We start from the raw sequence: 23,215 nt of genomic DNA, 5'->3' as shown, positions 1-23,215 counted from the left end.
CTTGAGAAAAAAAAAACCTTCCTGAGTGCTCCATGTGTGGTAATAGGCTTGGCTGCCACACTATTTAAAGAGAGGATATAGTAAGGAAGAAGAAGAATCAATAAGATCAATGAGAAGCCAGCAGCCTGCTGTTACCTTAGAGAAGCCTAACAGCATAGCAGAGGTCAGGGGTGCTGCACACTACATCCCCACCTAGTTGGCTGCTGCAGAGGTGAAGAACACCTGGAGGAGTAGCAGACTTCAGAAGGCTGCTGCAGAGGTGAAGAACACCTGGAGGAGTAGCAGAGCTCAGGGGGCTGCTGCAGAGGTGAAGAACACCTGGAGGAGGAGTAGAGTTCAGGGGGCTGTTGCAGAGGTGAAGAACACCTGAAACGGTGGTAGCACTTTGAAGAACACCTGGAGGGGTGGTAGCACGTTGTCTTTAAGAATGCCCTCTTCTCTCCTCTTGGACCTCCTGGTGGTGGCTTTGGTGGTCCTAGTAAAGAGCAGCCCATTGGAGGATAAAAAAGTGAACCTGTTAGTGATCTTACCCAAGGATGACAAGTACATGTTCTCCATACACCGGGTGCAGCCAGCCATAGACTATGCCCTAAGATCTGTAGAGAGCAATGCCAGTCTGCTGCCAGGCTTTACCTTCAATGCCACTTACAGAGACTCAGACTGTGGCAACCAAGCCCTCTTCAGTCTGGTGGACACAGCCCTGAAGGAGCAGAAGCCAGATGTGGTGCTGGGGCCAGTGTGTGAATATGCGGCTGCCCCGGTGGCAAGGCTGGCATCACACTGGAAGCTGCCCATGATCTCCGCCGGGGCACTGGCTACAGGTTTCATGCAGAAGGTGGATGAGTATTCCCACCTCACCAGGGTGGCACCTGCCTACACCAAGATGGGGGAGATGTTCCTGGCCATGTTCCGCTACCACAAGTGGAGCAGAGCCGCGCTGCTGTACAGTGACGACAATGTGGAGCGCAACTGCTACTTCACGGTGGAGGGAGTCCACACTGCCTTCAAGGAGGAAGGCTACCACATGGTCGTGCACAACTTCGACGAGGCCAAGCATGTGGACGTGGAGGACATCATCCACTCCATCCAGAATAAGGAGAGAGGTAAGTGGCCCCTGATGCAGCTGAGCTGAGTTTGTCATTTGGCATACATATGTTTTCTTTTCTTTTGCATAGACCTGACTGTACGGATGATGCAAAGTCCATGTGAAACTGGGCTCTGCTACATCTGAAATACTTTATGTATTATAGCAGTAAAACATTAACCCTTTGCAAGTCTCATGGAAGAAACCATCACCATATGAAGTGGACATGACTGTAAATCAGTGCAATTCACCTGCAGACTACAGTGCAACAATGTAACAACTGCCTCTTGCTACAGAACCAGATATTTGTTACTAATGAATCATTAGTGATGCACAACCACCGAGTTTGCCATCAGTGGGTTTTCTGTGGCTCTGCATAGGACTGCGAGTGATATGGATGCATCGAAAAAGCCAACGAGAAACTCGGGTCTGCTACATCTGTAATAGCAATACTTTATGTATCATGGCAGCTGATTGCCTGTCTTGTCTGTAGGTATTTTTTTACTTCTAATGTAGTAAAGCTGAGTTTGTCCTTTTGGCATGATAAAATGGGGGTTCTCAGGTTTTGCAAAGTCAATGAGAAATGTGGGTCTGCTACATCTGTAAACATTAACCCTTTGCAAGTCTTCTGGAATAAACTATTACTCTACATGGCTGTAAAGGAGTGCGAGTCATCTGTAAAGTGTAACAATTGTCTTTAGATGTTTGTTACTACTGATCTAGTAGTGCTGAGTTTGCCATTTGGCAGAAGTGAGTTTTCTTTGGTCTTGCATAGATCTGGATGCACAAATAATGCAAAGTTAATGAGAAACTTGTCTCTGCTCCATCTGTAATACTTTATGTATAGCCTGTAGAATATTAACATTGTAAGTCTCCTGGAAGAAACCATCACCATAGTAAACTGATATGGCCGCAGTCACCTGTACAGTGCAACAATTGTCTCTTGCTACAGTACCAGATATTTGTTACTAGTGATGTAGTAAAGCTGAGTTTGTTGTCTGGCTCGATAAGTGTGCTTTCTCTGGTTTTGCAAAGAATTACGGTAGATGCACAAATAATGAGAGTCCAGTGAGAAACTGGGGTCTGCTACATCTGTAATGATAACCCTTTATATTCCAGCAGCTGAATATTAAACCTTCAGAGGTCTCAGTGAAGCCACTAATCATTCTAGTAAACTGACATGGCTCGAAATTAGTGTAAGTCATCTCTAGATTGTTGCTATGCTACCAGATTTTTGCTCCTACTGAGTTTGCCATTTGGCATAGGTGGATTTTCACTGTCTTTGCACGGATCTTAATCCACAAATGATGCAAAAGTCGGGTCTGCTGCATCTGCAATATTAATGCTTTAATGTAATATAGCTGTAGAATATTAACCCTTTGCAAGTCTAATGGACTAAGCAATCACCACAGTGAATTGACATGGCTAGATATTAGCAAGTAAAGTATAACAACTGTGTCTTGCTACAATACCAGATATTTCTTACTCGTGGTGTAGTGAAGCTGAGTTTGTCATTTGTGACATTATTGGTTGCACAAATAATGCAAAGTTTGTGAGAAACGTGGGTCTGCTCTATCTGTAATGCCAAGGCTGTGTTAACACGTAGTGTCTTTTTTGTTTTGTTTTGTTTTTGTTCTGGTTTTCCATTGTTCCACAATTAGGGTATGTTCAGACAGTGGAATTTTCCACGTGAAATCACCTCTGAAAACTGCATTAAAATACACAGCCTTTTGATAGCGTTTTTGGCGCAGATCTTGTAGAGGATTTGGCTCTGTCAATGGGCAAAATTTGGGTGCAGATCTATGATGCAGAAAACAGAGTGTTCACATCAAGAAATGACACTTGATGCAAAAACGTGATTTTCTGCATCAGAATTGTGCGGGTAGATTGTGTCCTTCTAACAGGGCTAAATCTGCATGTAGATTTGAACCAAAAAACACATCAGAAATACTTTTTTTTTGGGTGGAATTCACCGAGGAAAGTTCTGCTGTGATTACAGTGTGTGAACATACCCTTACAATGCATGCAGGGGGAAAAGTGTGTGTGGTTTCTAACTGTGGCTGAAAACCGCAACAAAACCGCTATGAGTGTAGCCTAATACTATAGGTATTATAGCAGAAGAATATTAACCCTGCACAAGTCTCAGTGAACCCACTATTGCCAAAGTAAAGTGACATGGCTGTAAATTAGTGCAAGTCACCTGTAGACTAAAGTGCAACAAATTTTACAAATGTCTGCTGCTACAGTACCAGATATTTGTTACCAGTGATGTAGTAGAGCCGAGTTTGTAGTTTGGCATGAAAAGTGTGTTTTCTCTGGTTTTGCATAGGACTGAGACTTATCTGGCTACACAAATGATGTAACTTCAAAGTCAGTGAGAAACTTGGTTCTGCTACATCTGTTATAGTAATACTTTATCTATTATAGCAGTCGAATATTAACCCTTAGTAAGTCTCATGGAAGAAACTATCACCATAGTAAACTGGCATGGCTGTAGTCACCTGTAAAGTACCAGATCTGGTACTAGTGATGTAGAGCTCAGTCTGTTTGACATAAGTGTGTTTTCTCTGGTTTTGCATAGAGGCACAAATAATGTAAAGTCAATGAAAAACTCAGGTCTGCTGCATCTGTAATGCTAATATTGTATTAACTCTTTGCAAGTCTCAGTGAAGTCCCTGTCACCATAGTAAATTGTAATGTCTGTAAATTAATGCAAGCAACCTGTAGACTAAAGTGTAACAACTGTGTCTTGCTTCCACTACTACCGTACTAATGTAGTAGTGCTGAGTTTGTCATTTGACATAAGTGTGTGCTCTCGTTTTACATACAGGGGGTGTGCAGAAATATTGCATAACCTGCTCCATTCAGTGTTTGGACTCAGACCTGCGCTGTTTATCTGGAGGTACAAGTGATACAACTTCAAAGTCAGTGATAAACTTGGGTCTGCTACATCTGTAACACTATATGTACTGAAGCAGTGGAATATTAACCCTTCACATTTCTCACTGAATGCCAGTGTGAGTCTAATGCTGGATGTCTTGTAGCAGTGGCATATTAAAGGGGTATTCAAGGACTTTGTTAATTTTTGCTACTGATGACCCTCACATCAACGACATGATTCCTGGTACCGCTGTCGCTATGGTCAGTGTAGGAAGCAGAAAGCGCTGACCACAGTACAGTGGCCTGGTTTGGTACTGCAGCGCAGCTCTTGTTGAATTCAATGCAATCTGAGCCCAGGCCACTGTGTTATGGTCTGTGCTTTCTGCTTCCTCTGCTGACCATAGTGACAGTGGTATCAGGAATTGGGTGATAAACAGGGATCTGTGCATTTAACCCTTTACATGTCTCTTAGAAGCCCCTATCACCTGATGTACTCCCTTTTCATGGTAGTAAAATGACTGACAGGACTGTAATTTAAAGGGGTAGTCCCAAATTTTAAACCTATCCCTAATCCACAGGATAAAAGGTAAGACTAGGTTCACACAAATGGGTCGGATTCCGCATGCGGATATCCACAGTGGAAGACCTGCAATCCATCATGGCAAGTAACTGCGAATAGTCATTGAAGTTCATGGATGCGTGTGCTTTTCCGCGCAGACGTACATGTATGCACAGTGTATTGCCTGTCGGAAGAAAGATCTTTCTCTCCTCCAGTCGGCATTCCGGCTATTCTATCAATTCTCCTATCACATTGCCAGCGTTTCCGCTGCTCATATTCAATGTTAATTGTGTATGGGCGACAGAACCCCAAAAGAGCCAATTGACTTCTGGCCTTGGGGTTTTTTGCCTTCCTCTGGATCAACACAGTAGGATAGACAGGCTGGACTAGATGGACAATGTCTTCATTCGGCCTTACATACTATGTTACTATGTTACTATGTAACCCTCACATCTAAAGACCGCTATTGAGGCCATCTGCGTGGAATCTGCGTTAAAATAGAGCATACTGTGACTTTTTTTCTTCCGCTCGTGGAATACGCAATTCATACCCACAAGTGTCAAGGAAAATTTGAAAATACATGCCTTTCAATGCCCATGTTTTACCATGGATCCTCCACATGGAAAGCAATAGCGGAACTTGCAATTCAAATCCGGTCGTGTGATACCGGCCATAGTGTTTAATCAGCGGGGGTCCAACCACAGAGACTCCTACTAGTCACAAGCATGGGGGCCCAAATCCCCTTGTATGAATGAAGTGGTTGCAGTCAAGCATGCAGGCTACCCCCCCCCCCCCCTTCAGCTGTAGGGAACAGCCATGTACAATTTTCAGCAGCAGCGCATATGCTCAACCACCACCCCACCGATGGGGGGGTTACAGGACCTGCTTCTCATGATAAGTGGGGGACCTGCAGTTGTACCCCCACTATTCCCCATAGTTAGCCTTTAGGGTCCTTATACACAGAGCAACTAATCGAAATAAGCAAATGATGACTGAGTTGTTTGCTTTCAAACAAGGTCCGTTTACAAGCAGAGATAATCCTTTCCATATTTTGTCATAGTTCGTCCAGTCAATCGTTGGCCCGTTGGGGAAAGTCTGAAGATACCTGAGAATGGTTTACAAACTTCTGAACAATCGCCTTTTACATGAAACGACCAACAATTTTGTATACATCCATAAAAGTGACGAAGAATAACCAAGCAAATTATCATTTAATCGTCGGCCGTGTTCACACAGAATGATTATCCGTTTTCTCATCATTCAACAATTATTTGACCGGCAGTTGCTTCGTATAAAAGGGCCGTAGACTATTACGTGATCGCTAGCGGCAGCCACTAGCGCTTGTTTCCCAGATAATTGCCAGGCTGCACTTGCAATCACAGCGTGTAATAGTGCTACTTGCCGGGTTGCACCTGCTCATGCGGACGCATCCCAGCAATTGCCAGGAATATGCGAGTGCTACCGGTAAGGGTTCCTTCACACTGGTGAGGGTGCTGTTGGGCCGTGATTCATGGCCTGATACCGGCCTCACCATCCATGTGAAAGCCCCGTGGATGCGAGGCATTTTCATGTGAACAGAGCCTTGCATCACTGTAGGGATGAAGGAAATCCCCGTCGCGGTGGTCACAGCTGCAGCAGAGGATCTCGGAGTTCTCCCATTGCTTTCAATGGGGCCAGTGGCAACACTAAAGACAATGGTGTGAGATTAGTGCATATCACACCGCACGAATGTCGCACGATTTTCTCACCAGTGTTAAGGCGCTCGTATAAAAGCCCGCTTACTCTCGAGACAACCCAAGGGACCTTTCTCACAAGTCTGGATTACACCGCAGGACGCCGCCCAATCCACAGCTGCGGAATTCCATGACAAAATCCGTAGATCTAGCTGCGGAATTTGATGCAGAATTGCAGGCATCTGCAACGATGCATCAAAATGTACAGGTGGCTTGCGGATGTTGGTGTGGCGTTTACCGCGGTTTGCGGTGCGTCCTGCAGTGTAATTCCGTAGTTTGTGAACGGTCCCTTTTCCAAGTCACCTATAGGATAAATCCCAGGGCAACAGTGTAACATCTCACAGGGTGGAATCGCTGCAGGTGTTCTGCAACGGAATACCCACAGCAATTCTGCAAAGAATCCGCGGTGACCCAATCCGCATCTACATGGTGCAGATTTGGCTGCGGTTTTTAATTGTGGCGCAGCTGTGGCATTTAACTCTTGTATTTCGAGGGTTGAATTTGATAGCATAAATAGGCGTGTTGAGGATTTAGAATCTGTAGCTTCTTCTTTTTAAAGCTACAGATTTGTGGCAGAAAATGTCTGCACCATGTCAAGGAGATTTCTAAAGTCTCCTCCACATGGCTGATGTAACAGAGCTGAATTGGTCACTAGAAACACAGAGCTGGATTGTTCATGATGATAGATTTCCTATTCTATGCAATACATTGAGATATACTAAATGACCAATTCGGCTCTGCTACATGTGTAAAACGCTTATTTCTTGGGATTATGATTTCCTTAACATTTCGAACCTTGTAGTCAAATCCAATGCTAAATGACCAGTTTGGCTCTGCTATATCTGTGCAAGGGTGCCTTCACACTTGCGAGAAAGTCGTACGATTTGTGAGCTGTGCGGAAAAACGCAGAATTATGAAACCTATGCTTTTCAATAGCTTCATTCCAATTTTCCATGTTTTGTGTCCTGCGATGTTGTGAAATTTGAAATCGCAGCCTGCCCTATCTTTCTACGTCTTGCTTTTTGTTATCGCCCATGTTTCCTATGGAGCCTTCGTTTTTATCGCATCGCATGACCTTGTGATGTGTCTTTAACATTACCAACTCCTATTGTCTATCGCCTGAGAAAATCGCAAGCGGCAGGGATGCAAGGCTTTTCTCAGGCAAAAGCATCGCTGACGCTCAAACTTCGCATTAGCAAATATGCAAATTTTACCGCGCTTTTCTTGTGTCGATATTGCGATCACCAGTGTGAAGGAGCCCTAACAGTTATTTCTTGGGATTAGGATTTCCCTAACATTATGGAACTTGTAGTCATAGCCAAGTCCAACCACATTAATTAGAATGTGCTGTGGAGGCTTCGATATCCCATTTTAATTTGAGGATTAAGTTATTTTGTCACACAAGAAATAAAATGCCCAAATCTCTAGACATCTGGGAGATCCCGGGCTGCCAGAGATGGCGATAAAGAGAAAGTATATTAAATACAGATGTAGCAGAGCTGAGCTTGTCACAATGAGTGATCTGTGGGTATCGCATGGTTAATATAGTATATTATCTTGGGCTCTATTCCCATCTGCATTGGAGGCTCCGTTTAGAGCTTCCAGCGCTGATCTGGCATGAAATGCCAGATGAAAGTCCCGTAGGCAGGATTTTTTTCATCCGGCAGAAATGCCGGACAGGTGCAGGAACCAAACGGACCACATTATAGTCAATAGGGTCAGTTCGGCACAATTTGGTTCCCTTATGAGACGGATCCGTTCATCCATGGAAATTCGTTTTCCTGCCCCTATAACAGAGCAGGAAAATGGAATCCCTAGTGCAGATGTGAATTTGGCCTTGACTGTCAGTCGGGGATAATGACAAAATCAGCTCTGCTACATCTGGATTCTAAATAAAATCCCCTGTATTTAGCCTTTTGTCGTCCAACAGCTACCATATACAGATGGGCTCGTTCACCTCTATGCCTTGAGTTTGATTTTTTTTTTTTTTAATTTTTAAATTTTTTTTTTCCTGCTCTAAAAAGGGGCGTAATTAGCAAACAGGGTGCACCGCAGCACGCTGCAAACTCACCACCACAATCCATATGGCTCTGTGTGGATTTTGATATGTAATTGAAAATGGCTTAATTCTGCATCAAAATCTGTAATAAGTCTTGTGGGTTTTTGTGCAGAATTTGCAGCGGTGGCTTAAGGTGCAAATTTGGGTTTGCAATGGTGGCTTATTCTGCCTGTGCAAAAGCCCTCTCATGGGGCAAGAAAACTGCACCTACTGGCTGAACATTTAAGTCTTATGATGGAACCAAATGGCACCAAACGGACCCCATTGATTATAATAGGTTCCATTTGGGTTCTGTCTGGCATCCTGCAGGACAGAATAACACTGCGTGCAGCGCTAGTTCATTCTGCATCTTGATGGAAGTCATATCAATGCAGCAAAGTTGAGTTTGTAGACTGGCACAACTTATTATCTCCTGATCTATGGTTTTCTATAGTCTTAACTATGCAAAGGAAAATCATGTCAAAATCCAAAGATGGTAAAGCTGAATTTGTTCTTTAACTTTGAACTACTGTATACCCCTTTCTGTGATCTTGTCATATTGAGACTTCCAAGCCCATACAATGATATAGTACAGCTGAGTTTGCCGTTTAGCGCCCCTCACTGTGATTTTTCTTTTTCTTCGGCCTACAGGTAAATTGACTGCAATAGGCTGGTTTCAGATGAGCATATAGAAACCCGTATAATACGGATCCGCATTACGGAGGTGTTACAGATGACATTACTGTCGTATGTGATCTGTATTTGGCTCAGTAGGTGTTTTCTTATATTGACCAAACACTGATCAGTATTTATCCAAAAGGAAAGGGTACAAATATGGACACAAAAAATAGGTCGTGCTGCGTTTTTAAGAAACCGCTGTGGAAAATACGGTCATGTGAACAGATGTGTAGATTTACATTAGCTCCACATTACGGTCCCCAAAACATGGACCAAATACGGAGTTAAAATACGCTCATCTGAAAGTGGCCTTGGGGTAAGTTCACACACTGCAGTATTTCAATTACAGAATTTGCGCCAAAATTCTTGAACAATGTAAGTTAACCGGGTTTTAACAAACCCCATAGACTCACAGTGGAAAATGAACATGTTGCAGGTTTTTAAACCCGCATTCATTGTAATGCAGTGAGTGAATTCAATGTTGAAAATGTGGATTTTGGTGCAGATTTAGGCCTCTTTCACACTAATGTTTTTTACGTGGCCATCTAAAGCATTGGTTTCCAATGTATTCATTCAGATGAACAAATTTTTAGCCGCGCAAAAACGCCGACCAGAAAAAATAGCACATCGGAGAACGAAATCGTAGAATCATAGACTGGTAGAGTTGGAAGGGACCTCCAGGGTCATCGGGTCCAACACCCTGCTCAGTGCATCATCCCAGACAGATATTTGTCCAGCCTTTGTTTGAACACTTCCATTGAAGGAGAACTCACCACCTCCTGTGGTAACCTGTTTCACTCATTGATCACCTGCACTGTCTAATAGCTAATCTGTGTCTCCTCCCTTTCAGTTTCATCTCATTGCTTCTAGTCTTTCCTTGTGCAGATGAGAATAGGGCTGGACAAAGTATTCCAGATGAGGTCTGACTAAGGGCTTATTCACACGAGCGTATATTGGCCAGCCATATGATACATGGGACGGCATATATGCCGTTGGGCGGGGGGGGGGGGGGGGGGGGGAGACAGCTGTTTCCTCCTCCTTGCCGGCTCTCTGCAAGATGAGGAGGTGGGACTGGGCGGAGAGCTAGTGTGCTGAACTCCCGCCCCTCGCTGCTGTTTCCAATGGAAGGGGCGGAATGGGTGAGGGACTTAGCTCCGCCCCGTCCCACCCCTCCCATTACAAACAGTGGCAAGGGTCAGAGAGGAGAAGAGAAGGGGGGTGGAGTTTAGCAGTCATGCTGCTAAACTCCCTCCCACTTCCCTTCTCCTGCAGCTGTTATTGGCTCCCATGGGAGTCAATGCAGCTGCCGCCCCAGATGTAAAAGCGCCCTGCTGGGTGATTTAAGGCTACTGAGATATTATTGTATCTTGACTCTACCAGGAACAACTGGTGGAGTCAAGCTTGACAGGGTGGTGACGCCCCCTGTACCTGATTGGCTGGATATCTGGCTTGGCTGCAGGTCCTGGCAGGCCAGTAAGGTCATGCTGCAGCTGAAAACCAGGGCAGGCTGCACCTCCTTTGCCTCCTGGCCTCCGCTCCTGGCACGCATTGGCCCAGCTAAAACCCGTTCCCTGACAGACGGATGGCCAGAAGCCTGCACCCTGCTCTGTGTTGAAGCGCAGAGTGGGGTCACCATGAGGAAGGCTACAGGGCCGTGAAGCAGGTTTGCCGGCAGCGCCACTGAAGGTGTCCCCACCCACAGCCAGCTGTGTTTGCGGTTGGCAGCAGGTAGGACACAGCAGCGGGGGGCCACAAAGTCACACTCGCCATCCACCCACATTAGCACAAGAGCAGGGAGACAGCAGCGGCGCCTTACACTTTCTGACATTAGGAGAGCAGGGAGGCTACAGCGGCGGAGGACCTACAGTTATAGGCACCTGCTTACAGACAGTAGGAGGAGAACAGCTGGGAGCTGGGGGACAGGCGGTTAGCTGCTGTAACAGCGCTGCAGCAGACCACAGGCTAACACACACGGAGACAGTTTACCTCCTTCCAGGACCTTCACCTCTTGAGCCAATCGGGAGCTAGGGGTCTGACAGGGGCATTCCTCCTGTCAAACCCCTACCTTCTGGTGGCGTCAAGATACAATAATACCATTCCTGTGTAGAGGGGGATAATTATGTCACGTGATCTAGACTCTGTGCTTCTCTTAATACATCCCAGAATTGTGTTTGCCTTTTTGGATGCTGCATCAGATCGTTGACTCATGTTCAGCCTATGTTCTATTAGTATACCCAAGTCTTTTTCGCATGTGCTGCTTCTTAGCACAATTCCTCCCATTCTGTACGTGTGTTTTTTCTTTTTCTTGCTCAGGTGTAGGACTTTGCATTTCTCCTTGTTAATTGCCACCCACTGTTCAAGCTTTTCTAGATCTTTTTAATACTCTCTCAGTGACCAAAATTGCTGAAAATATAGGTCTTGCCCTATCTTTGGACTGAAAAATGCTAGAGGCTCCAAAGACTCTTATGAGAGCTGCAAAAAAGGGGAGTGAGAGAGAGTTTAGCTGCATTCCGCGACAGAAAAAGATGACAGGTGCCTCTATTTAAGTCATTAGAAGGATTGCTGCCGATTGAGGGAATTCTGATCCGCAGCGCATTTTTTTGGCACAATGTCGCACCTGGCCATGGAAATGGACAAGAAAACGCTATCTAAGCTCTTGAATTGTTTGCAGAAAATTGTTGCGATTATTATTTTTCAGAGGCAATCTGCCAGAAGGAAAAACGCAACGCTCGTGTTAAAAAGGCCTTAATCCATAATGTCTGCACATACCCCCGTTCCTTTTTTTTTTGCAGTGTTTTAAATGACCTATTCAGCTCTGCTACATCTGTTCCCTTTTGGTACATCAGAAGCAGGTACTTTGCTGCTCCAACTGACGCTATATGTAGACGAGCACTGGAGGATATAGAGCTGCTGGTTACCTCTGCCCGGGTTGCCCAAGGAAAAGGGTGAAGGAGGTTTCATGTACTTACTGGGTTTATAGGAGACGTGGTAATTACCTCTGTGTCACACTCCAGCAGTCGCTGACATTCAGTACTCTGTTTACAATAATTCTAGGATTTTGTTAATGTTTCTCTGCTTACAGATGTGGCAGAGCTGAGATTGTCATTAAACTTTCTGACCTGTGACATGTTTGGGATAAGTAGGTTTTACTGCAGTCCTATGTAAAACTGAAATGTCTTATATTGTTTCACTTGGGTAGAAGCTTGGGTCTAGACAGTAGTCCCAAGCATGGCAAGATCTTAAAGGGGAACTCCTTTTTTTCACACATCACAACACCCCATGATTCTTAAAATGCTCTCTTGGTTGAAGATTTATATCATCTGACGCTACAGAGTGCCACTGAAATCAACATTATGTAATATTGCTTCTATAAGATGTAAAAATACACAACCGCTTCAGATCTGCCTCATCTATATGTTTCAGAATGCAAAATAATATCTTATGTACATTAGGTACAAAGTTAAACCAACTTACTGTAATGTAATATAGAGGTAGCAGAGCTGAATTTGTCATTGGTTCTGTAGGTTTGGATGTGTTCATTTAGATAGTTAGGAATGAAGTAGGTTTACTTGCAGCTCTATGTAAAATCATAGATGACTGGCGCCATATGACAAGTTCAGCTCTGCCGCATCTGCATGGGTCTATTGATGATGTTACAATTAGAGGTCCTTTACATATAGGAATAATCTTGCAGACAATAGTATTATAGAGTGACTTTTCCCATGAGACACTGGGGCGGCAGTCATTGTAGCATGTCAGTAGCTGCAAAATACAGTTACCTAGTCCCGTTACTGTCTGCATGCAGCCCTACATAATGCCATGCTGTGTCCACATGGACATAAATGCATGTGACCACTACAGTCGTCATCCTATAGTAATTCACATTCACCGGGTTATCAGATAAACATGAAAAATTAGATAAACCTCACTTGACCACAAGTTGTCCAGCTGCTTGAGCCCAGTGGTCACCTGTCATCTCTGGGAGAACGTAAAAGCAATTTTCCTGCAGCGCCTCTGAAGGGGGAACTAGGTATTACACTGTGCACAATATTCTCAATGGTCTGTGTAATGTATAGACATGTTGGGTCCTCCAGTGTGGGAGACACTTTGTAGCTGCTCTCCCAATAAGACTGATGGGTTCTCGCAATTGGAGATACTAGGGACGATCAGAGGTATAACTTGAAGCTCCTGGGCTTCATTGCAAAATGTAACATGGCCCCCACTTGCTAATACTGGTTTATGTGGAAGAGGAGTTTTAGCGCCTCCCCCGACATCTGGGCCACAGTGCAATTGCTAAATTGCTATCTCTGCATCTCTTGTATCTACAGGCCTGTAACGATTGTCTAGCGCCCCCCCCCCCCCCCAAAAAAAAAATTGGTAGATCCCAATGATTTTGGAGGGGGGCTACAGCTTTAGATCTAGTCCTGCTCTGACACTGACTTCTCTGAACTGTTCAGGTTAATGACTCCAGGCTGGAAAGTCCTTCACCCACATCCACTGTAGCTGTGCTGTACGTGACAGTGGGACAGGACGAGACCTTCATCGCTCTCCTCCAGTTACTCTGCAATATTTACTACAAAGAAAAGTCAACAAAACCGCAGCTGCCGTAAACTGTACTGCAGTTCTCACCAGAGCAATGTCTGCATTCGGTACACTTCAGCATATTGCTTCATATGGGAGCCTGCAGATAAGGTTTGGTGACTTTTCGACATTTTCTGTTTTGTTCAGGTCATCAATGACTGCTTGGTACATAGATACAGCACCAGAACCAAGCCCATAACATAAATTCAGTAGACGAGCTATGTGATTGTGATGGGGGCACCAATGGGCTCACAGTGGTGCTTTGAAACATCAGAGGGGATGAGTCAGTGTCCGTAGGAGCAGGATTCATGTAGCTCCACAAAAAGATCACCTTGCCAAGGTAACTTACGGGTGGTGATCACTTCTAACCTGCATCCTCCAGGTGCCGCCCTACTAATTGGTGTTCGCCACCATGTCCGACTGCATGGGTTACATATAGCTAAAAGCAGATATAACTCCAGGTTGGCATATTTTACCTGTGCAGCTGATACTGATGTGTTTGTTTCACATGGGAATGTCTTCACTATATACAATAGTATCAAACCTTCAGATTTCTGAGTATAAACAAATATTTTTATTCCCTGACAGCAAGCAGAGATGTTATGCAACCTAAGTCCTAAAAAGGTGGGACGATGTGTAAAATGTAAAGAAGAAAAGAATGTAAGGCACTTGGTTATTTCCGTCAGCCCCATTGAAATGAATGGAGCGCCGACCATGGACGCTCGGCAAGTGCTCCATTTATTCTGACATCATTGCAGGGGGAGAAGCAACTCTGCACAGTGATAGGCCGAGGGGGACACAGAACCCTTATTCTTGAGATCAGTGGGGGTCTCAACTGTAAGACCTCCACTGAGCAGCAAGTTATCTCCTATCATGCGGATAACTTATGATCTTGGTACAACCCTTTAAGCAGCTGGTTGCCGCTGACCAGTTATGTACATAGAAGAAATGGGGCCCTGTAGCAAAAACCTAAATTGGAGGTCATTATGGGGTCTGGTTGTGCCACCCAGAACAGGAGGGCCAGGTGTTTGTTTCCCATTTTATACCCTTTAAAATCCAAGACCAGAAGGAGTGGGGATAGAGCTCCTTTACTTATAGGGTTAATATTTCTTCTAAGGAATGGAGTGAGGTGCTACCTGTCCACTGACGCCAACCATATACATGTAACGGGTGAAATTGTGGACTTAACTGGCGCAACTCTCACAAAAATACTTCAGTGAGTATTCAAAACCCCTGCTGCTCCTGTGATCGGGAGCGCAGACAGGAGAGATCTGACACACTCTGTGCTCCTTGGTGTCAGTTCTGAAGAAGGGGTGTATGCCCGAAACTCGTTATATAAGCTGTTTAAAAAATTTATGAATAAAGGAAGAACCGGGTAAAATACTCAATGAAATATTTTTGTGAGCGTTGCACCAATTAAGTCCATAATTTTTTTTTCTTTCTCCTCCCAGTCTACACCCTTTAAAATGACCCTGGAGCTAATTCTTCACCTTTTTGTTGGGAGGAAGGTCCTAGATACGCCCTTGCCACCAACAGTAGGCACACCTAGGCTGATGCCAGGGCCCAATGAACTTGGAGTTCACGGCTGCAGTAAACAGGCAGCCCATGATTACTCTGTGGCCTAAGGCTGACCATACATTTGAGCAAGCTGTCTACTGAATGCTTATTCTGCTGACGGCTGTTTTTCCCAGTTTTTAATAAATGTGCATACTCGGGGACAGTGAAGAAAACTGCAGTCTAATAGCTCTGGCGGTGACTTATCTCCAGGGCGGACAAAAGGATCTGGCACCGAAATTCAATGGTCCTGACATCTGTTAGGAAAGTCTGGTGGACCCCATACACATGTGAGAGTCATTAGGTCCCACAGAAATTGTGGGTTCGGGTGACTTTTGCTTAAGACTCTATCTTCTGGCGGTCTGTCTGTGTACCCCAGGCAGCACATGGGCCCATTGTAGCATATAAGGCTATTCACGTAACTGTTTTTCTCACATACCGATGGCCCATGTGAAGGGACAAAAAAATGCTAACTGTCCTATTTTATATTTTCATGGACGAGAAGACCTCTAATGTGCATGCTCCATAAAGATGGAACACAGTTGTTCAGGTGTTGTTCGATGGCAGTAGCTCTCTATGAATCTGGCCTCGTGTATAGGGGCATTAAAGGCGATGGGCAGTGTTTTCACTTAAATACATGTATTTTGAGTTGACAATCGTTTTTAAAAAGAGGGTTTCATTGAAATTTTTTTCACAATTTGTCTTCTGCAGCTTCTACATATTACTGTATATGAAAAACTGCAGACTGAGTTTCAGTGAAGCTGGATTAATGGCCTTACACAGAACAGATATCTGATGGTTAGTCACTTGAAATGGTTGCTAAAGCATTTGAATGATTGTGTGCTTTTAGAGTTGTTCATTGTTGCTGTCGCTGAAGCTTGTACCTCCCTTCAAAGTTATTGGATGGGCGTTGAAAGACAAAATATTACCAATTACACTAGATAATAAAGACCTTTAATCTGCAGTTTCTACATACAGTGATATGTAGAAGCTGCAGAAGAACAATGCAATTTTTTTAAATCAAACCCCACTGTGAGAATGATTGTCAGCCCATGTTCTATAGTGTAAAGCGTCATCAAATCCCCTTGTATCTTTGTGAGCAGGTAAAAGGAGACTGCAAATATATTCTAAAATCAAATTTTGCTCCCAGACATACAATAAAGTGTCTTGCAGCTGAAAACCTCTGTCCACAAGTTCTCATGTGCATGGTCACCATCCTGGCTGCTAGATTTACCATACACTAAAATTCACTTAAGTACCCCATATAGAGCCTAATGAGATGTTCTAGCTCTGCCCTCCCGTACAAGTCTTTGTGGGCTTTTGACATGTCAGATATTCCATCCAGCTTATTATCTCTTTATCAACTCCTGTTCTCTCCATCTTCCCTCTTGTGGAAATTTACAGGAAATGTGGGTGGATTCCACGAGTTCCTATTCCTAAAACCTCATCAAATTCTATGTTTTGGTCTTACGTCAGTGCGGGATCGCAGCTCAGGGAGGAACTATTACAAATATTTGTTTGCATCCTTCCTTTGTTTTCATTGCTTTCTGACACTGAGTATCACCTGCTGCCGGGGTCTATGGGACTTGTAATGTTAAAATTGTGATCGCGCAAAATCGCAATTTACCGCAAAATCGCGATTTTTAGCTTTACAAGTCCCATAGACCCCTGCAGAAAAAAAACGCTGTGAATTTCGCTGTGAAAAAAACCTGTAGTGGGTAGTCACCCATACGCTTGTACTGAGTGCAGGAGATGGGGGAGTTGGGGGTCTGAGGAGTTGGGCTATACCATGCACAGAGCCTTATTGTGTTCTGCAGAAAGTTTGCCCTTTGCCCTTGTGTGCACCCCTGGCTGTATTCAGCTGTACCTGTGTACCTGACGCAAGAACAAAGCCATTAGGTAGATGCTATGGGACCAAGGGAGCTGAAGCTTCCCACATTTCTTTTCAACAAACTTGTAGTTTCTAGACCCCAATGGAAGATCTGTTATAAAACCCACCCCAACCATGTACCATTTATAATACTGGATTATGTGGGCCCTCTCAGTTGCAACTTCTACCTCTGCACTCCTAGATCTCAATCGCTCATGAATTTCCGCCAAAGTTATGAAGACCAAAATAAGGTGAGGCTTCACATACAGCTGATTGACATTGCTAAATGGAGACACCAGAGCCCTCTGCACCACCTATAACTACGCCCACAGTCATTGAATCCATAACCCAGGAAAATAAGAACCCCCCCCCCCCCCCCAAAAAAAAAAAGCTAAAGAGGAGAAAGGTGAGCGACCCAAAACTACACCATTTAAGGATAGGAATTTGGTTGCAACATATGTATAGTCTCAAGGCAGCTCTAAGTAATAGTTCCCCCCTGTGCTATGGCTTTACTGTGTCCCTCAAAGTAATAGCGCCTCTCTGTGCTATAGCCTTACTGTGTCCCTCAAAGTAATAGCGCCCCTCTGAGCCCTTCACAGATACCATGAAGTGAGGTAGAGGCACAACGAATGGGGCCAGAGTGGTATTTTGAGATATTTATTGGACGCCATCTATATTTTATGCATGGGGTGAGACAAGTCTGATGTGCACCATACAATAAATGGACAAGTAAGGTAAATAGGAGGCTGACAGGGTGACCAAGCCATAATGGTACCTTGCTGTGGGGCCGTGTGAGGTTTGTGTTGCCCTCCATAGAAAGAGCTGAAGTCTACCATCTGCATATAATTTGCAGCTGTCGGTGCCTGTCCTATATCCTAACTTGGAACGTGTCCCCAATAATCTGCCCTCCTATAATCCTCTCCTCCAGACGCTTCTAACTAACAGATTGTGTAAAACAGAATTTTTATTTCCTTGTAAAAAGCCTTATATTCACTGTAACCTTATCATGTGGCAAAAGGTTACTGGCATAAACAGGCCTGGCAGGGAACAGAGGCTGCCCTCACTGACACGTTCACCCAGCTTTCAAAGCAGGCTTTAATCCCTGGGACATGTTACGGTAATCTCCTGACCAGGACCTAATTATCATAAACCGTAACAAGGTGATAATTCCCATTTAGAAGTTATTCAGATGCTGGCGTTGGTACAGATGTAGCAGAGCTGAATTGGTCCTTTAAAGCTCAGCTTCTCTAAGCATGGAATATTCTGCACATCCTCCCATTTTAGGGGTGTCCCATAGTCCCAGGAAGCTGAGATATAGGGGTTTTCATGCTCTAAAGCTGCTGCACTTGATCATATGATGGATTTTGACTCTGTTCTAAGTGCCTTCTCTATTTTTATTGCCTTTTTGGTTCCAATGAGAGTATCTGCATTGAGGGGCTGTGCCGAGGTGTAGCACCCCATTGACAATGTAGGGTCTGGGGTAAGCAGTTGATCGCCCTCTAGTGACTTTTAGAACCTCCTCTCCTTACACCTGACATTTTACCTGCAAAGGTCGTGTAGTACTATAGGACTGGCATTCATATGGTAGAAAGTTCACCAGGATGGAAGCCACTCTTACTGAGCAGCTCTCGGTTATTGGTCACACAGGGGGGGGGGGGGGGGGGGGCATCCCCTAATATATGGACAGGGGATGCCATCTTGGCACAACCCCTTTAAGCCCTGTTCACATTTTGTGTTGCAGATTCTCACATATTTAATAGGAAAACTGATGCTGCGTGTAGAGATAGTTGATGGGAACCAGAAATAAGGACTGGACTGCCACCATGCTGAAACCAAGTTATGAGTCAATGGTTTGTTAGATGCCGGTGGCCTCTGTTGCTCAATAGATCTGGCAGAACCCTGCGCTTGTGTTGTGAACAGAAGCCGCAGTGCTAGTGTGAATGTAGCCTTTTGACCCTTTTATATGGGTTGACAATGTATCATGAACGCCTGCAGGAATTCTTCTTTCATCCACAAGGAAAGGCAGCAAGAAAAATGGGATCTCATTCAGAACATATGAGAAAGTCGGGTTAAAAATAATCTCCCCCCTTTTATTAGATAAAAACTGGCATCTTACAGCAGCGACGTTCCGGCCATGGTCACTATGGCCTTTGTCAAGCTGATAGTGACCATGGCCGAAACGTCGCTGCTGTAAGATGCCAGTTTTTATCTAATAAAAGGGGGGAGATTATTTTTAACCCGACTTTCTCATATGTTCTGAATGAGAGATCCCATTTTTCTTGCTGCCTTTCCTTGTGGATGAAGTTTGTTCTGGATAAGGGATCCTTGTTGTCCGGGTCCAGTTCAAGGCTTGCAAGGCAAGTACCTACACTGAAGGTTACCACTTTTTGCGTGGTGCTGCTGTGAATTGTATATTATTTCTGCAGGAATTCTTCTTTGTCAGTCCATGTGAAGCTGTATCCGATGAATGAGCGAACGCTCATTTATTGGCTGATCGCCTCTCTATGCAGCCGACAAAAAACTTGAATGAGGGATGGGTTTCCTTCAGTAGTGATTCCATACGAGGAGCAAATATCACAAGTCTGAGTTAGCCTGTGTAAAGTCCAGGGAGATGAGCACTGAAACTGTTTGTTTGGCGTTCATCTACCAAAGCAAATCCCTCCATGTAAAAGGAGCTGTATGGGGGTGGAGGGGGGGGGGGGGGGGGTAAGGGGTATTTGGTCCTTTAACTCTTTGCAATCCAATTTTGGATTCAGGGTTTTCTAGGGAGCTTTCTCTTTCTGCCATTATAGAGCCAGTACTGCGGTATTGGACATGCTGGAGAGGCTCCCGACAACAGAGCGGCCAGTAATATACAGTAAGAATACCCTGCCGGATGTCTTCCGACATCTGAGCTGTACAGCCTTCAATCAGAATGTCTTCAGACGTCAGATAGTGGATTGGAAAGGGTTAAGCTAAAAAGTCAAGGGGTTAATATCTATTGTGGCAAGCTGATCAGCAGGTGCAATAGTGTTAATTGTAACCTTGGCTTCTCAAGGTGACAGACCCTTTAAATTAGGGCTCCTATGAACAAACAAAGCTTACAAAAGGTTCCAAATACACAAGGAGACACTTGGATAAACTTTCGCCGCAGGCTTATGTAGCTCTACGTAAACGGTGAGAACCTGAAGTTCCTGTAGTCTTTGGCCGAGTCTACAGGTTTATGAATCACAAGTTATCGTTAATGTATGTTTTGTAACAAAATTAGGTCATTACCTGCAGAGATTTGCTTGCGAGACGTCTTATACCTTAGCAGGCATGAGAACTTTACTAATAAATACAAAGCAAAGTTCACTTTGTTACTGCCTCCATATAGAATGAATCTACATAAAAAGTTGAATCACTTTGTACTAAGATTACTTATCCTGAATGATACTCCAGAGCTGCACTCATTATTCTGCTGATGGAGTCATTGCGTACATGCAAATGGTATTCAGTTGTATACATGCCTAGTAGATGCCAGAAGGACATACACTTAGCATCTGCTGCGCTCATAGGGACTTTTTGGACCCATTTGGTGCATAAGCGCTGCCTTACTTCCTGTTGTAGTGCATTTACCTGCAATCCATTGACACACCACGAATAATACATTTTGGCAACATCTTGACAAACCCAGCTCTGCAGTTCCTGTGCATTAATGGACCGGCGCTCTACACAAATCTTCCGATCTCTATCACTTCTGTTTCTACAAATGTTTTAATAGATTCTTCTCCTTGCCAATAAAAAAAGGGAATGAATGACAATCTCATTCGAGCGTCCATCTGGTGGCAAACTGTTTTTACAGCTGTTTATATAAAAAAACAAACAAACTAGTTTTACTGTACAACTTCTCTTTTTACGATTTTTAGATGCATTTTACAGTAATTTTTTTTCTACTCTCTTCCCCTATGGAATAAAGAAGTAATTATTTGCTATACAATGCGCCCATAGGAATGAAGCTGTGTAGGTTCAGTGTCCATTGTATGCGGGGTTAATAAACGCTGCTTCTTGGCGATTACATTAGATAGCGGACAATGAGTCCAAGCATTTGCGCTATTGATCAACTTTAAGTCAAACCTTCTTAATTGCGCTTCTGTTGACCCCATTCATGAGAAAGTTCCTACATTGCCTGGAGCAAAAACCTCCTTATTGAGCAGGGTCCTTGTAACAATGGCTCGGTTTCAAGCTTGGGAACAAGCCGTGTTTCATGGCACACAGAACAATAACATAAGTTGTGGATGGAAGAATTCTGGAGCCCAGAGATCTACACAAGAGGGTTCACAATTCAATAGTCTGTGAAGGTTTAGATTTCATGATAACCCAAACTTGTAGAAAGTGCCAGGAGGCTGTATCAGGGCATTGTGTAGAGGGCAGGGGGGAAGGAGCCAGATGCACAAAAAACCATTGTCTTAAAAAAATGTCAATAAGCTGCCTCTAAAGCCTGACCCAATTTTTGCTTTTTATAATAGCCAATATGGTCAATATTACAGCGTCCGGTGTTCTCATAACGCTTTTGTGTAGTAGTATGGAAGTGAAAGTCAGCGATGGACTGGGGTTCCTTGGATCTGCATCCATCTATACAGAACACCTAGGAGTGCTTTCACTAATGGTAGAATATTCAGCCACACAGAAAAAAATCTGCACTAAAATTTGCACCTTTAACATGTTCTTATCAGCTCATTCATACTGCTTGCGCCAAATTCTGCCCCTACTATCGGCACAATGAACAGAAATCTAGATCCTTCTGACCAGGCTATTTATTTATTTTTTTCCTCCACTACACTGATACAAATTTTAGGTTCTTTTGCCCCCCTGGACTCTCACCTTTCTGACGCTGGAACTGGTCCTCTGCAGTTATACCTCATCCATGCTAAGGATCAGTGACCTATGTGCTCACACATGTTGGGTTTCATCTACTGGATCCCCTTTCACTGGATGTATTTTCCCGATCATGCCATTCTCTGTATACTCTGCACACTGCTGCACATGAAAATGTCATGAGGTTGCCATGAAATCCCGGCCCCGGCTAGTCTAGTCCTGATGGGTACTGTTGCATCTTGTCTCCACCGGCAGAATGGGTGGAGACAAACTGCACGTCCACATCTACGCCCACAACTTAGGATTGGCTGGCACCAGAATGGGTGGACGTAAACTGCATGTCCCCAACTTCTGATTGGCTGGCCCGTATATACAGGACTGATTATTCTCACGTAAAAAAAACACAGAAATGGACCCCTCAGGTTTTTTCTTCTTGTCCGATTTTTCATCTGAGCCTCGCACAAGAATAGTACGTACAAATTTGTGGTGTCTCCCGCAAATTGCACCCTGTTTGTGTTTTGTGTGATGCGAGTTGCTCCCAAGAAGGTCAGCTGACTCGCTATCGGCAATGTAAATACTGCCTAACACAAACCTTGTGATAACGCATGTCATTAAATGGCGTATGGAACCACATATATCCCCGCCAGTCCTGCATGTCTTGGGTACATGCTGCTTCACTGGTGATTGGCGCCTAGAATGTAACTGCTCAGGGATTATCTCAGCTACCTATTAGGGTGCCACCACATGGACGAGCACAATATCGGTTCAGAGAAACTCGGACTGACATTGTGCCTGTAAAATTGTGATTCTGGATATGAGCACAATGCGTTTTTGCTTAAAAAGACAAAACAGCCAAACTACATCTAACGTATTTGTTGTGTTTTTTTTAATGCTAATGGAAAACTTCCTCAAGTGCTTCTAATAGTCTTGAAAGTTAAAAATCGCATTGCACCCGTAGGCAAACCGCTTAGCATGCGAGTGTGATGCTATATATTTTTTTAAAAGATCTCAAGGGAAATGGAAGATAGTTCCAGGACTATCTTTCCTGTCCGGCGTAAAAACGCCCAGCCGGGCACTTTAACGCCACGGGAATACGCCTATGTGATCAGATGCATTGGAACCCAATGCATCAGATGGTATTGTATATCGTCCGGCCGTGAAAATGCTGGCTGATGTACGCTTGTGTGAATAAGCCCTAAGGCTGAATTAACACGGGCATTGGCATTTTTATGTTCGCCCGCCGGTGATGTAAAAACACGTGAATGGGTGCACAAACAGCCGGCAAGGGGCGTAGAGGAGCAGGGAAGGGGGTGGGAGTTTAGCAGTCACGCTGCTAAACTCCCTCCCACCTCCCTTCTCCGGCAGCTGTCATAGGCTCCGATAGGAGTCTACGCAGCCGGCA

General features: G+C 44.4%; 1 protein-coding gene across 2 annotated transcripts in view; it reads left to right on the top strand.

Moving 5' to 3' along the window:
* The first annotated feature begins 43 nt into the window (after window positions 1–43).
* Window positions 44–23,215, top strand: part of NPR3 (natriuretic peptide receptor 3) — a 94,688-nt gene continuing 71,516 nt past the window's right edge. Inside the window, exon 1 of one of the 2 annotated variants that reach the window (XM_066602474.1) lies at window positions 44–1,103. In XM_066602474.1, coding sequence (XP_066458571.1) covers window positions 428–1,103 — 676 coding nt within the window. In that variant the 5' untranslated portion in view covers window positions 44–427. The remainder of the gene's footprint in view (window positions 1,104–23,215) is intronic. The other variant, XM_066602475.1, reaches the window with a different exon arrangement.

This window comes from Eleutherodactylus coqui, chromosome 5 (genome assembly GCF_035609145.1).
Source record: "Eleutherodactylus coqui strain aEleCoq1 chromosome 5, aEleCoq1.hap1, whole genome shotgun sequence".
Lineage (NCBI taxonomy): Eukaryota > Metazoa > Chordata > Amphibia > Anura > Eleutherodactylidae > Eleutherodactylus > Eleutherodactylus coqui.
The sequence above is the reverse complement of the archived record's forward strand: the minus strand, read 5'-3'. Positions and strand labels throughout refer to the sequence as shown.